Source organism: Sinocyclocheilus anshuiensis, unplaced genomic scaffold (genome assembly GCF_001515605.1).
Source record: "Sinocyclocheilus anshuiensis isolate Anshui unplaced genomic scaffold, SAMN03320099.WGS_v1.1 scaffold767, whole genome shotgun sequence".
NCBI classification, from domain to species: domain Eukaryota; kingdom Metazoa; phylum Chordata; class Actinopteri; order Cypriniformes; family Cyprinidae; genus Sinocyclocheilus; species Sinocyclocheilus anshuiensis.
This window is the reverse complement of record NW_015551124.1, coordinates 562,148-577,523: the sequence shown is the minus strand read 5'-3', so window position 1 is coordinate 577,523 and position 15,376 is coordinate 562,148. Positions and strand designations below refer to the sequence as shown.

General features: G+C 35.1%; 1 protein-coding gene across 2 annotated transcripts in view; it reads right to left on the bottom strand.

Annotated features, from left to right (window-relative positions):
- LOC107663155 (1-phosphatidylinositol 4,5-bisphosphate phosphodiesterase beta-1-like) overlaps window positions 1-15,376 on the bottom strand; it is an 89,484-nt gene that overhangs the window by 16,901 nt on the left and 57,207 nt on the right. For both annotated transcript variants that reach the window (XM_016453316.1, XM_016453318.1), the window contains exons 10-19: window positions 13,775-13,921; window positions 11,970-12,127; window positions 11,024-11,106; window positions 7,519-7,603; window positions 7,255-7,441; window positions 4,825-4,907; window positions 3,928-4,024; window positions 3,768-3,852; window positions 2,347-2,471; window positions 2,076-2,230 (exon numbers count right to left, since the gene is read on the bottom strand). In XM_016453316.1, coding sequence (XP_016308802.1) covers window positions 2,076-2,230; window positions 2,347-2,471; window positions 3,768-3,852; window positions 3,928-4,024; window positions 4,825-4,907; window positions 7,255-7,441; window positions 7,519-7,603; window positions 11,024-11,106; window positions 11,970-12,127; window positions 13,775-13,921 — 1,205 coding nt within the window. The remainder of the gene's footprint in view (window positions 1-2,075; window positions 2,231-2,346; window positions 2,472-3,767; window positions 3,853-3,927; window positions 4,025-4,824; window positions 4,908-7,254; window positions 7,442-7,518; window positions 7,604-11,023; window positions 11,107-11,969; window positions 12,128-13,774; window positions 13,922-15,376) is intronic.

Genomic DNA, 15,376 nt, shown 5'->3' with positions numbered 1-15,376 from the left:
ATCTGGTGGTTAACCGTGTCAAAAGCAGCGGACAGATCCAGCAAGATAAGTATTGAAGATTTGGAATCCGGTCTTGCCAGTCTTAGGGCTTCAACAACTGAGAGCAAGGCAGTCTCGGTTGAATGTCCACTTCTGAAACCAGACTGGTTTCTGTCGAGGAGGTTGTTCTGTGTGAGAAAGGCAGATACTTGGTTGAACACAACTCGTTCAAGTGTTTTTGCAATGAAAGGAAAAAGAAAAACAGATCTGTAGTTCTCTAAAAGAGATGGGTTAAGAGTGGGTTTTTTAAGTAGTGGGGTTATACGAGCCTGTCTAAATGCTGAGGGAAAAACACCAGTGTGAAGGGATGTGTTAATGATGTGAGTGAGTGCAGGTACAACTGCAGGAGAAATGGCTTGAAGGAGATGAGATGGAATAGGATCAAGCGGACAAGTAGCAGGATGATTAGAAAGGATGAGTTTGGAGACTTCTGCCTCAGATAGTGAAGAGAAGGATGTGAACGAGTGTATGTTTGCTGGTAAGATGTGCTTGACAGATTGTGGTGTGGGAAATTGTGCACTGATGGTTTTAATTTTATTAATGAAGAACGTGGCAAAGTCGTCAGCTGTTAGGGTTGATGAAGGAGGCGGAGGAGCAGGCCCGGACTGGCCATCGGGAGCACCGGGAGAATTCCCGGTGGCCTAGCGGCTGATTTGACCCACTGCCCTGTTTTTGGCTCATGTCTGTTCTGCGCTTCCGTCAAACGATTCCAAACAGAATCGATACGTGGGACTCGATGAAAGAGAGGAAGCGGCCAGAAGAAGCAGTGAAATGTAGCAACATCACTGACCTGTTCAGGGCTTCAATTGCAGGTCAGTTTCATCTGTATATATGCTAGATAATTTTGTCTTTATTAACGTAGTTGAGTATTAAACTGCTAGTATCTATTCAGTCAGATGATCAGTCAGAATACTGGGCTAAAGTACATCATTATCGATTGTAAAGTTACAAAAACAAAAATATAAATTTTTAGCAGAGACAGATATTCACATGGATTTATTGTACAGGTAGGGAGGGAGCTAGAGCAGACAGCAGAGTCACAACCTAATAATGTATGTTCAGTATTAAGATTTTTCAGTAAATATAAGCTATTGTACTAATTTTGACATTTAGGCACTTTAGAAAATGTGTTTTAATATATTTTTTTTTGTTTGTTTTGTTTGTTAAATAGGGCATTTAAGTAATTTTAAGATAAATAACATTCTGTGCTAACACATTGAAATGAGGTGGTTGTTTTCAAAAAAGTAATGTTTACTACTTTTTTTAATACTATACTTTTACTAGTAAAACCACGGTTGATGTTGATGTTTTTTTCTTTGTTTTGTTTTGGTTTGATGTTCAATTCCAATTATAAATCATATAATTTTATTGGATTCTTTTCGGAACAAAAACTAATTTGGCCATCAAAATTGAACACAATTTTAAATAAAAAATTAGATAATTTTATAGTATTTTTTTCTGGATCAAAAACTAATTTGGGCATCAAAATTGAACAAGGTAATATTTTTATGGTATTTTTCTGGAACAATTTGGGCATTAAAACTGAACAACTTTAAATTATACAATTTTTATAGTATTGAACTGGAACAAAAACTAATTTGGGTATCAAAATTGAACATATAATTTAAATTATAATAATATAGCTTTTATGGTATTTGTCTGGAACAAAAGCTAATTTGACAAAATCAAAATTAAACCTAAATTTCAATTAAAAATGACAATTTTATAGTATTTTCCTGGAACAAAAACAGATTTGGCCATCAAAACTGAACAAATTTAAATTATATAATTTTTATAGTATTTTTTGGAACAAAAACTAATTTAGGCATCAAAACTGAACATAAATCGACACTAAATACAACAACAACAACAACAAAAAACTTGTGGAAATACATCAAATCACTGATTGCACTGCAATAATGCATTGCAAATGAGTTTCCTGGTGCTAAAGGTTTTGGCAACAGTCTCATGTGCCATAAAAGCTATTCATGTTTTGAAAGCAGCTTTTGAGGAAGTCGAGCTGTCAAACGTCGAACCTTCACTGATAAGGTGTTGGCTACGATGCCGTCCACAGTGCTTTCTGTGAAGGGGTCGAAGTGCTTGTCCGGTCGTCTCATGAACTCTGGTTTGAGTCTGTAGCCGCTCTTGCCGTTGTACTCGTACATGCCGAGGTTCAGCTGCATGGACAGATCTGAGAGAGATGAGAGAAAATCAACAGCTATAAAGTCTGATTTCAGTGGACATTTCATATTACAGCATATTTGTCATAAGCCTCTCCCAGAGCGTGTTCATTATTCATCATCTCACCGATGGTCTGAAAGTTGAGTGCTATGAGCTGACAGCCGGCGTTCCAGAAGACCTGCGGCATGTAGTTGGAGGAATCCACGCGCGTTCCTTTAGGATAAATCCTGCTCAGCTGAAACTTGTTGTATCTACATGCACACGGTTAAGGGATCGTCATAACAAATTACACCGATAAATCAATAAATCAATAAATCAATAAATCATCCACCTCCATCACAACCAGGACAGACATGTGTGATCATCACCACAACATCACCTGACAAAACATTAAAGAGGTTGCATTTTTCAGAAATACTTTTTTCATAGACAAAGATTTTTTTTCTTTATTTTATAATTGTATTTTAATATAGTTTCCAAAAAAAAAAAATCTACTTAATCAATTTGGCTGATTTATCTCATAGTGTTGCTACTGCTGACTAAAACTAAAACTATTAAAATAAAATAAAATATTAAATTACAAACTTCAAACAATTTAAAATTTACTAGAAATTAGGGGGGAAAATATAGACATTAGAAAAAATGAGGAATTAGAAATCTTGACTTGGCATCTCACTGAAATAAAACATTATTATTTTTATATATACTTTATTTAATTTATATAATGTATTTAGTATGTATTTAAAAAAAAAATGTAATTACCATATTTTGTGTTTTTCTGCAACAAAAATTGATTTGGGCATCAAAATGGAATTTTTAAATTTAAATGATAAACGATATTATTTGTGTAGTTTTTTTTCTGGAACATTTTTTTTTTTACTTTTTAAACATTATTATTTTTACATATACTTTAATTTATAAAATGTATTAGAATGTATTTTTACATTTTAAATGATACATTATCATATTTTCTGTCAAAAATGGCCAACAACGTGGAACATATATTTTTAAAATATAAATTATATAATTTTTATAGTATTTTTCTGCAACAAAAACTAATCAAAACTGAACACCTAAATTATAAATTATATCATTTATTATCGTTTTTATATATTAAAAAATCTAGGCATCAAAATATACATATACGTATACATTTCGATTATATTAAAATAAAAATATAAAATATTTTAGTATAAACTGTGCAGATGTACTTGATTGTCAAAAAAATGCTATAAAAATAAGACGATTAATAAAACAAATTCAGTTCGGTGTCATTTATGTCAAATGCATACATCTAAAGGTATCACATCTAAATATATACTGTACATGTGTGAATTAGAGCATTATTTTAGTGAATAACAACTTAAATTTCAGTCCGTTCTTCACACAAACATATTAAATGGCTTTTGAAGACTTGCAATCCGGGCATGAGTCAGATGGACTACTGTTCTGAAATCTTCCTGACAGATTCATAAGTTCTGGCATAAATAATAGATGTTCTTGTCCTGGTTTGCTGTCAGAAATGCAGGCTGTGTTTGAAAGGATGCTCGACAAACTCCACCGGTGTCTTGGTGAGATGCTCCAGCGCTTTGGTCTCCACGAACGATGACATCTGATAACTGCGTTTGCTCTCTGAAAGCAGACCAAGCTGGTTTGAATCAGATCTTCAGATGGGTGAACTCTTCATCATATGCGGTCAAAACTTACTCTTGGAAATCTCAAACGAGTGGAACTTGGTGGGCTGGATGTAGTTGACCAGCGTGGACATTTCTTCAGTGGCAAAGGCTTCAGATCCTGCTGTACCCTGAATAAAAATCACAAAAACATCAATGTTTGAGCTCATGAGGTGGATGGACCATTTTCTGAAGGCTGAGCACCTCATTTCACAATTTGTTGAGAAAATTGTATATTTTAAGAGTTTCAAACCTTATTTTGCACTCCATTGGTGAAAACATACACAAGAGTTAAAACATTGTATTTACAAGCAGATTAATTAACTTCTGCGCATGACCTCAAAATGACCAATCAATCCGTTTCAAAATGAGACTTAAAGTAAAACTATTAACTATAAGCATTAGACAAAAAAACTAAACTTAAAAAAATATAAATGAATTAGAAATAAGAAAAAAACACAGAAATAAAAAAACAACTAGAAATTAGAAATAGTTAAAAATGAAATAAAAATAAATTAAAGCTATATAGAAATATTAAATAAAAAACCTACAAAAATAGAATTTAGAAATGTTGCCTTGGCAACTAACAGAAATAAATAAGTTTAAGCTGAAGTGCTAAAATTACTAAAACTAAAACTGAGATAAAATAGATTAAAAGGTATATATATATATATATATATAATGATATAAACAGCTTATTACAAATTCGAAATGTTGAAATAACTGAAATAAAATAGGTTATTTATATTGATTAAAAAGTACTAAAATAACTAAAACTAAAATAAAAAAAAGCTACATGGAAATTAAAAATAGAAAAGAAAAACTTAAAATGACAAAAGCACATAACAAAGTTACTCAAATTTCCACTAAAATGAAAACTGATGAAAATATGAATCAATACTATAATATAAAAGCATCATCTCTTCCTGACCTCGTCCATGGACTTCTTACAGTCATCATCATCATCATCTTCATCCTCATCATCCTCAGCCTCCACCTCTGCAGACGCTAAAGCTGAAAAACAGGATCAAATCAAACTTCAGTCAAATCAAATGCTGAGTTTCTCTTAAACAGTGGTTTGGATGCGCTGAAGAAAGTGCATGAGAGAGCTGGTGTGAGAGAAGAACCAGAGCTCAGACACCGAGGGTTAAGACACACTAATGAAAACGCTCTCATCATTTACTCGTCCTCGAGTTATTTATTTCACATACACGTCATTTCCAAACAACAACCGCCAACAATCAGTCTCCAAAAACACCCCACTTTCATTCATGGGCTAATCCAGTTCATTTGTGCAAAAATGTCAATTATTTATTTCATTATTTATGTATTATTAAATAAATAATTGTAAAAAATTTAAATTTATGGGTGATTTGTGCATAAATCTAAATTATTATTTTAATTTTTTTTGGGTGATCTGTTTAATTTGTCGCACAAACAAATTCTTTATTTAATTATTTATTTATCCTCAAATAAATAGCAATAAATAAATTAGACAACTGTAATTTTTGGCTGATTATGTAATGTAATTATTTATTTATTTATCATTAAATAGCAATAAATAAAGTAAATAATTGTCAAGCACATGAATGTGATGTATTTATCTATCATGAAATAAATATCAATAAATACATTACATAGAATTGTCATTTTTGTATGATCTATTTCATTTGTGCATAAATATACATTATTTATTTATCATTAATGATCAACAAATTAAATAACTGTATTTTTTAGGCGATCTATTTTATTTGTGGCTAAATGTAATATTTTTTAACTATTTACATATTATCAATCTATTCATCAAATATCAAATAAACAATATTTATTTGATTCTGCCAGCACTTGCATTAATGTCCTGCTAGCTGCGCTCTCCTGAATCATGTGAAATGGCTGTTACAGGTGACTCCACACAGTCCTGCTGCTGTTCAACATCTGCTTTCTGCATCAGTGCTGTCTGGACTCAACCTTTCAGAGCCTCGCATCCACACAAACACACGCTCAAATGTCATCCGCTCGACTCCTCAACCTCGGCGTCTGCTTCTGCTCCGCAGTAACTCGCTCGCTCTTTCCACTTGCTAAAGACAGACGTGAGCACAGACCCCATAATAGCTGACTCATCACAGATTTTCCTGCTACTTTTGAAAGATTTTAATGTACCGTGCAATCCGGCAGCCGCTTGCCAACAAATGTCAGATATCAATGGCAAAAAGTGTTCTTGGTTGTCTGTATTTTTACTCCCAAAGCATTTAAGTTATCCGTCTAGCAAATTTAAAATTTAAACATTTATTGGAAATTTGTACACATTGAATTTATTTTATTTCAATATTTTGTATATTTACAATTTATAAAATTTGAATTTATTATATTTTTTAAAGTTACAAATGATTATTTTTTTTATTATATAACATTGTGTTTATTTCGATTTAGAAATGTCATTTTTAATTTATTATATTATATTTTTTACAATTCAGAAATTTTAATTTACTATCTAATATTGTACATTTATAATTGATGTATTCAATTCATATTTAAATTATTTGTGATTTACTGACAAATGTATTAATTTATCATATTATATTGTATATTTACAATTTAGAAACACCTACAAATTTAAATCGTATTTTATTTACAATTTACAAATTTAATTGCGATATATTATATATTATATTATATTTACTATTTACAAATACAAATTTAATTTTAATTTGTTATACATTGCATATTTACAAATTATAACAAAAATAATTATAACAAAACATTACAGTATATTGTATAATTACAATAAATTATAAACTCTACATTAGATCTACAACTTAGAAATGTCATTTTAATAATTTTTTATTATTATTTTAGAATATATTATGCATGCATCCATTCTCCAAATTATTCCATCCATTCTCCGCTTATCCTATAGGATCGAGGAATTATATTATATTATATTATATTATATACAATTTACAAATTTAATTTAAATTTATTATATTATATTGAATATTTACAACTTTACAACAAATTTATACACATTTATATTTTATTTACAATTAAACAATTGAAATTTAAATTTATTATATTATATATTTACAATTTTCAAATTTACACAAATTTAAGTTAATTATATTTTATTTACAATTAATAAATGCTAATAAGAGCAGCACTACGGTTTGTATATTTTCAAATTTCACCGTCAGACATGCAAATTAACATTTAAATTATTATTTTTTTTAAATTACAAATTATTACTTTTTTTTATTAATTATTTAAATAAATATTTAAAATAATAAACACTTAAATTAATTAATTAAATCTTGTTTAATTTAGCACTGTCTGACTCAGTCATGCAGATTTGAGGGTGTAATACCTGCGGGTCCAGTGCTGGGAGACGACGGCTCAAAGACGCTGGACGAGTCGCTGTTGGTGTTGGACGCCTGCTCGGACAGCTTCTTCTTAGTGCTGCCGTCTGAGGGTTTGGGGTGAGATTTCTTGTTCTTGATGAGGATCTTTCCCACGAGCTCATGAGGGCTTGGCAGAGGAACGCCGGACTCAAGCTGAAACACAGCAGAATCAGTCAGGAGAACGCTGGCTGATAACAGAGCACAAATGCATCAGGGACAGAGACACTTACAGGATATTTCTCCAGAGTCTCAGTCAAAAGAGCGTCCCCGAATATCGATCGGCAATATTCTGCCATTTTGGCTTGCTGTTTGGGGCTGCCATTCAACAGAAACACATGAAACAGCCATTTTTGCATAAACAGTGAGTAACAAATTAGCGCTTCGCAACATTTGCTGCATCAACAACAGTAAATTACAGTATAAAGTCCAAGACCAAGATAAAATCTACAGACCGTTTTATCATTTCTTTGCTGATTTAGGGGGGAAATTTGGAAAATTCTGCTGAATAGATTTAAATATGGTAATAAACAAAATGCAGCAAAAAGTCATATTGGAACAAAGCAAAATAAAATAAAATAATAAAATAAAATAAAATCTTCACTGATTTAGGGGTAGATTTTGAATACTGCAGAACAGATGGTAATAAAATGAACTAAACATTGGAAGCTGAAAGCATAATAAAAAATAAAATAAAATAAAATAATTAAATTAAATTAAATAAGAAATTAAATATTGAATATTGTCACGCTCAGGTCGAGGCAAGGCACACGAAGATGAAGATAATCTTAATAATATAATTAATAGTAATCCACGATGATGTAGACTGGGTGACAACAGTAACAAACTATAACCGACCGAGCACTGAACAAAGGAGTGAGCTTAAATGAGGCAACTAATGAGGGCAACACAGTGCAGGAGTTTAACTGATAAAGAACTGAACAAGATAATGACCTAATGAACTAAACTAGGACAGGAACAAAACCAATTAAGGGAAAACAGGAAAAGGAAACACAAAAGACAAAAATCAAGTCCATAATAGTGACAGATCGCCCCCCGCCCGGAAGGCGCGACCTCGCGCCGTTGACACAAAGGGAGGGATGGAGGGGGACATAGGAGGAGGAAGCAAGGAGTGGAGAAGGGATGCTGACAGGGGATGGCAAAGTGCTGGCAGGCAGACAAGACAGGTGGATGCCAACCAAAGTCCATGGTGAAGCTGACGGAGGGAGGAGTCAGGGAGAAGCCAGGAGGGAGCAGGAGGAGCCAGGTGGGACCCAGGCCACAGCCATGATGGTGGCCCACAGTGGAGCCAACAGAGGGAGGAGCCATGGTGGTGGAAGGGCTGACGACTCCAGGGGGCCGACCGACGGCAGCGGAGCAGGTGGTGGAGCCCGAGGCGGAGATGGAGAGCCGAAGAACCAAGGTGACGCTGAGGATCCGGAGGGCCAAGGCGGAGCAGATGGCTCCGGAGCGACAGAGGACCCAGGTGGAGCCGGAGGGAAGGAGGAGCCTGACAAAGCCAGAGGGACGAGGTGCAGCCGGAGGAGTGGAGTCCCGAGGCGGCGGATGGTCGACGACAGACCAAGGCGGAGCCGGAGGGACGAGGGAGCCCAGCGGAGCTGGTGGACTGACGGACCACAGTGGAGAGGAGGGAGCTAGGAGCCATAGTGGAGCCGCTGGGTCGAAGGGCCGAGGTGGAGTCCGGGACTCAGAGGCTGGAGGCAAAGACAAGGGATCCTCCAGCCACGACGCCGATAGAGACTGGCAGACCGCCGGCGATCCCACCGCACTGATGGTGGGCTGAGGGTTAGCAGAGGGGCTGTCAGGAGACAGCGGAGGCGATGGTGAGGACTGGTGCAGAGGTAGTGGGAGAGGGAGGCTGTGCGGGAGTTCAGGATGATCAGGGGGCTTAGTAACGGTGTGTGCTGCCCACACACACCACAAGGCCACTCCCAACACCGGGAGCGCCAGTGACAGGGGAACGACTTCCGTGGTTGTTGTCCCACAGGCAGATAGACAGTTCAGGGCAGACAGATAATTCAGGGCAGACTGACAGTTCAGATGATGGTGGGAGGAGAATGGGCATGTCCGCATATAAATCCGAATCATAGTCCACTGAGCTCGGCTCACCCTCAGCCATGGTGCAGTGGGTGGAGCTTCCCTCCGCGCTCTCGCTGTCCATAGCGATGTCCCCCATGGCGGGCTCTGTAGCCGGCTCTCGCACCTGGTCTGACGTCACAGGCTCTGGCTCCGGGGCGATCCTCAGCTCTGTCGCTCCTCTTGGCGATGGCTCGTCGGTCCCAGTGGGCTCTGGCTTTCCATCATCGGTGGGCTCAGGCTCTTGCTCCGCGCAGCGGGGTGATGTTGGGCTGGGCTCTGGGTCGAGCAGCGTTCTAGATCGGGGCCGGATGCTCTCCAGATGCCTCTCCATGATCGCCTCCCTCCAGTTAAATCCCGTGGTGTCTGGGAGGTCGACGGGGCGGTGACAGTTTGCCCCGATCTTGAACAGGGACTTCAGCATCTCGTTGTTGAAGGTGGTGGTTACGGCGAAACAGCTGAAGTCCCTCACGAAATCCTTGATATCCTGGCTCCTCTGAGCCAGAGCGGCGAATCTCGCAGCGAGCTCCATAACAAAAAAAAACAAACACTTTCAAAAAGGAGAACACAGGGTAAACACGCAGCGCACTTTCACTTCTTTGGGTCGGTTATTCTGTCACGCTTAGGTCGAGGCAAGGCACACAAAGATGAAGATAATCTTAATAATATATTTAATAGTAATCCACGATGATGAAGACTGGTACAAGATAATGACCTAATGAACTAAACTAGGACAGGAACAGGAAGGGCAAACAGGAAAAGACAAAACTCAAGTCCATAATAGTGACAAATATAAAAAATAGAACAATAACCTAAAATTAATTTGATATTGATTTAGGGAGAAGTTATGTAGAATTCTGCAGAATAGATTTAAATATGGCAATAAATAAAATATCCTAAACTCTTATTAGAAGTTGAATGCATAATGAAATAAAAATGTAAAAATAAAATAATAAAATAAAATAAATAATAAAAATGTTGGTTAAAATAATCTAAAATAAAAAATAAAATATGGAATAAAATAGCATCTTAATTTAAATAAATTAAATCTTAATTTAAATATGGCAATAAACAAAATATACTAAACTCTAATTTGAAGCTGAAAAGCATAATGAAAAAAATAAAAATAAAATAAAGAATAAAATATAGAATAAAAAATTTAATTGATTTAGGGGGAAATCTTCTAAATATGGTAAAATATGTAATATGGTAATAAATAAAATGTCCTAAACCCTAACTGGAAGCTGAAAGCATAATGAAATAAAATAAAATAAAATACAATATAGAATTAAATAAAATTAAAGAATTAAATAAATAAAATCAAATAATTATTAAACAAAAATTCCAAAATTAGCACCTGGCAATGTTCACATGCATGTCATTCTGGGAAACTACATCTGCAGCTGTGATGTGACTGAAGTGAAATTCCCCGACTGCATGCACATCATGTCATCTCTGATTTGATGCAGAAACTGAAGCGAGCCAGCGCGTGTGACATCTCACTAGACAACAATGATGACTGAAAACAAATTATGCATTTCAGAGACACTTCTAATCGCTCCACTCTTTGTTGCCATAGTTGCAGTCGGCCCCGAGGAGCCGCGGCGCTACAGGAAGAAAACCAGCAGCGTCTACACTTACGAGTCCACATGATTCTCAAAGGACAGGATGACGGGGAACGGAGACGTCTTAAAAGCGCACTCTGCTATGGCTTCGATCACTTCCTGGAAAACAAGAATAGATTGAAATATTTTGATATGTCATAGTGGAATAGCTCCATTTATATTGTTTATCTCTCTTTTGAATGCAGTTATAATACTAAATGCATAGGCATAGCTGATTTTTATTATAGTATTTTCTATTTAACTTGTTACTGAATACAATGTACTTTAATTAGGCTTTGTTTTATTATATAAATTAAACTAAATAAAAAAATAATGAAATAATAATAATAAAAATAATAACAAATTAGGTCGAATTCTGTAGAATAGATTTAAATATAGGAATAAATAAAATGTACTGAACTCTTTGTGGAATCTGAAAATAATAAAATAAAATAAAATAAAAATGAAAAAGTAAGATGAAATAAAATAAAAATAATAAAAAAATGAAAAAGTAAGATAAAATGAAAAAAGAAAAGAAATACAATAAAATAAAATAATATCTTTGGTGGTTTAGATTTAAATATGGTAAGAAATAAAACGTACTAAACTCTTTTTAGAATCTGAAATGAAACAAAACAAAGTAAAATAAAATAAAGAATAAAAGCTAAAAATGACAATAAATGTACAAAACTCTTATTGGAATCTGAAATTATAATATAATCAAATCAAATAATTATTAAAAACGAATTAGCTTTAATAAAATTAAACAAGCATTCACAGGGCTGTAAACTGCAGACAGTTTTTGTATGGGACTGTGTATCAGGCAGTGAGAAAATGACTCAGTGCACCAATAATTTTTTATAGAAACATCTCCAAAAGCAGAAAATAGCTCCAAGTTAAGTACTACTTAACAGTGTGCACTGATGAAAGGCTGTGTGAGAACTCAATGGTAACCTAACTCTGGTGAGCGTGTGGTGGGTCACCTTGAAGGAGATTTCTGAGGTCATGGTGAAGCCGTGTGTGATGACGGGTTCCTCCTCCGCCGTCCGGCCCTTCCAGCAGTCCAGCTCCACACAGCGACAGCCAGACAGCAGCGTCTGCCGGTACATCTCAACAGAGGAGTTCCCCGCGAGCTGCCCAGCTGACAACACACACACACACACACACACACACACACACACAAACGCTGACTGCATGCACAAACTAACATGCACTCACACAAATATTTTACTTGAGTTGAAAGCTTGTTTCCACCATGGGATCAAACAAAATAAAAAATGTAATTGTGACATTTTATCTCACAATTCTGATTTTATAAACTCAGAATTGCACATTTAAATTATTTGTAATTCTGAGAAGAAAAGTCTGAATTGTGCGATATAAACTCAGAAGAAAAAAGTCGCAGATACCTTTTTTTATTCTGTGGCAAAAAAATAAAAAAATAATAAATTGCAAGATGTAAAGTCAGAATTCCAAACAAAACCTGAGAATTGCTAGATGTAAACTTAGAAAAAATGGTGAAAAAATGATGAATTATGAATAGATGTGTTTGTGTCTTTTTAATCTCACAATTCAGATTTTATAAACTTGCAGATCTGAAGATCTAATACATGATATAAAAAATAGGGGAAAAAAATCATAATTGTGAGAAAAACAGTCATAATTACCTTTTTTATTCCAAAAAAGTCAGAATTGCAAGATGTAAACTCAGAATTCTGAGAAAAAAGTAAAAACTGTGAGATTTAAACTAAGAATTTAGAGAAAAAAAGTTAAATTTGCAAGATTTAAACTCAGAATTCTGAGAAAAAAAGAGTAAAAATTGCGAGAAAAGTCAGAATTGTGAGATAAAAAGTCATAATCACCTTTTCTGTTTTTATTCCATGGCAGAAACAATCTTCAATAGTATGGACTGCATTATGATACTTTCATGTTTTTTGTCCCTTTTTTGAGCTTGACACAATTCTTCTTATGCATTTTATAAACAAACAAAAAAACAGCAACATCATATTGGCTTGAATGTCATAAAGCTGAAAATAATGAAGACAGAAGATTCATTTTTGGGTGTGCTGTTCCTTTAAGAACACCAGTTGTTGCGTGTAGCGGTTAAGTATGTACTTTAGCAGCACTGTGTGTTAGATTGGTACATTAGCAGTACATTGACCATAATTACATTCATTATTCATTTCCTCTTTGTTTTTGCGTCTAGCATGTTCTCAGCTCCCTCTCCTGATAATTGCTTCTTACGTGATGTAATGCACTTTATCGTAAGTAGACTTTGATAAGAATACAAATGTAAATGCACTAACGCATATAAAACATTTTACAGATGTTGAATTATTATTATAGAGATTGTAAGGAAACACAGATTCCTCTCACACCATATTCTTCTTCTTAGCAGCAGCTTTATGCAAACTGATTAAAATAAAGGCTACATTCAAACTTTGTTTAGCAGATCATTTCAGCTTTAGGACTTCAGTCTACTTTGAGATTTTGCAACTTTATGCATCTTAAGAAACTTAAGAGATATTTTAGGGAAATCTAAGGGCTATTTTGCCATAAAAAATTCTATCTATCTATCTATCTATCTATCTATCTATCTATCTGTCTATCTATCTCTCTGTCTATCTATCTATCTATCTATCTATCTATAAGCGAAGCCATTTAAGCAGGTGCTATAAAAAATCAAATGCATTATTATAATGAATTCTCTAATAAATTGTGTATTTGCATTCAGACAGGAGTGTGTGTGTGTGTGTGTATGTGTGTGTGTGTGTGTGTGTTGAGGTACCTGTGAGGTAGGTGTTGTGGGACGAGTTGATGAAGTACTGAGAGAGAGGGAAGGTCATGTCTTCACTCTGGTCCAGTTTTTCTGGTGGAATGACGCTGTTCTCCTCACTGATCAGATACCTGGCGAAGCCCTCCACTGAGATCTGCCCTGTTACACAAATCAGATCAAAAAAACTTCATGCATCACATCACATTTCAGTAGACAAGACCATAGGCATAATTTCAGGACCTTCAAACTGCAAAATTGCATTCACAACCCATTTGACTCCATTAACATGTTGTATTTTGACTGTTACTATCATTCAAAACGCTGAGGTCGGTGAGAGTCTTCTGCCCACCAAGGCGGCATTTATTTGATTAAAAATACAGTAAAAACAGTAAAATTCTGAAATATTATTACAATTTAAAATAATGGATTTCTATTTTCATACATTTTAAAATGTAATTCATTCCTGTGATGCAAAGCTGAATTTTCATCATCATTACTACAGTCTTCAGTGACAGCAAAATTGTGAAATATTATTACAATTTAAAATAACTGTTGTCTATGTGAATATCTGTTCAAATTTAATTTATTCCAGTAATCAAAACTGAATTTTCAGCATCATTACTCCAGTCTTCAGTGTCACATGATCCTTCAGAAATCATTCTAATATGCTGATTTGCTGCTCAAGAAACATTTCTGATTATTTGTTGAAAACAATTCATGTTTTTGTGGAAACTGTCTTGCATTTTCCTTTTCAGAATTCTTCGATGAAGAGCAAGTTCAAAAGAACAGCATTTCTTTGAAATAGAAATATTTTGTAACAATAACACTTTTGATCAATTTGATTCATACCTGCTAAATAAAAGCATTAATTTCTTTCAACAGTTGTGATGGTAGTGTATGAAGTTCATGACAGTAGAGCGCTATACATGCAACAGAGTTGATTTCACCTCGGAATATTATCACTGTCTTTCTCTCTTTTGCACCTCAAGTAACAGCTCGTCTCGTGGAGTAAATTAGCACTGCGACTGCAAACAGACTTCAAATTAAACTCAAGCTGGAGATCAGCACTGGCGGCTGAAGGGAAGACACTCGGGATGAGCGTCCCCTGCGACTCATCCTCAGCAGCACTTTACATTAATTAAAGCTGTTCTTTACTGAGCTCCGGAGGTAATTAACCTTGGCCATTTTTCTGGTGGGACGGGGCGGCTCAGTGGGGATCGCCGACGTCTCTGTCGCTCCAGAGCAAACAGCCTTCGATTTGCACACACCGAAATAACATCAACCACCTTGCTGTCGCGAACAGGGAGGCAAATGGCTTTTAAAGACTACAATTAGTGCACACTGCTGAAATTCAGCAATTGTCCTGTCGAGTTAAATGGAGAACGAAAGAACAAAATCACATCTGCTGTCACTGTCTTTTCAGGCCAGTTAGATGCTCAGACAGGTCTACTTTCAAGATTTCACAGGGTTTTATGCTGGTTTGGCCATTAGGCTATAAGTCAAGTCCTTTATTTATATAGCGCTTTTAACAATACAGATTGTGTCAAAGCAACTGTACAGCATTAATTAGGAAAATAGTGTGTCAATAATGCAAAATGACAATAGTAAACACTC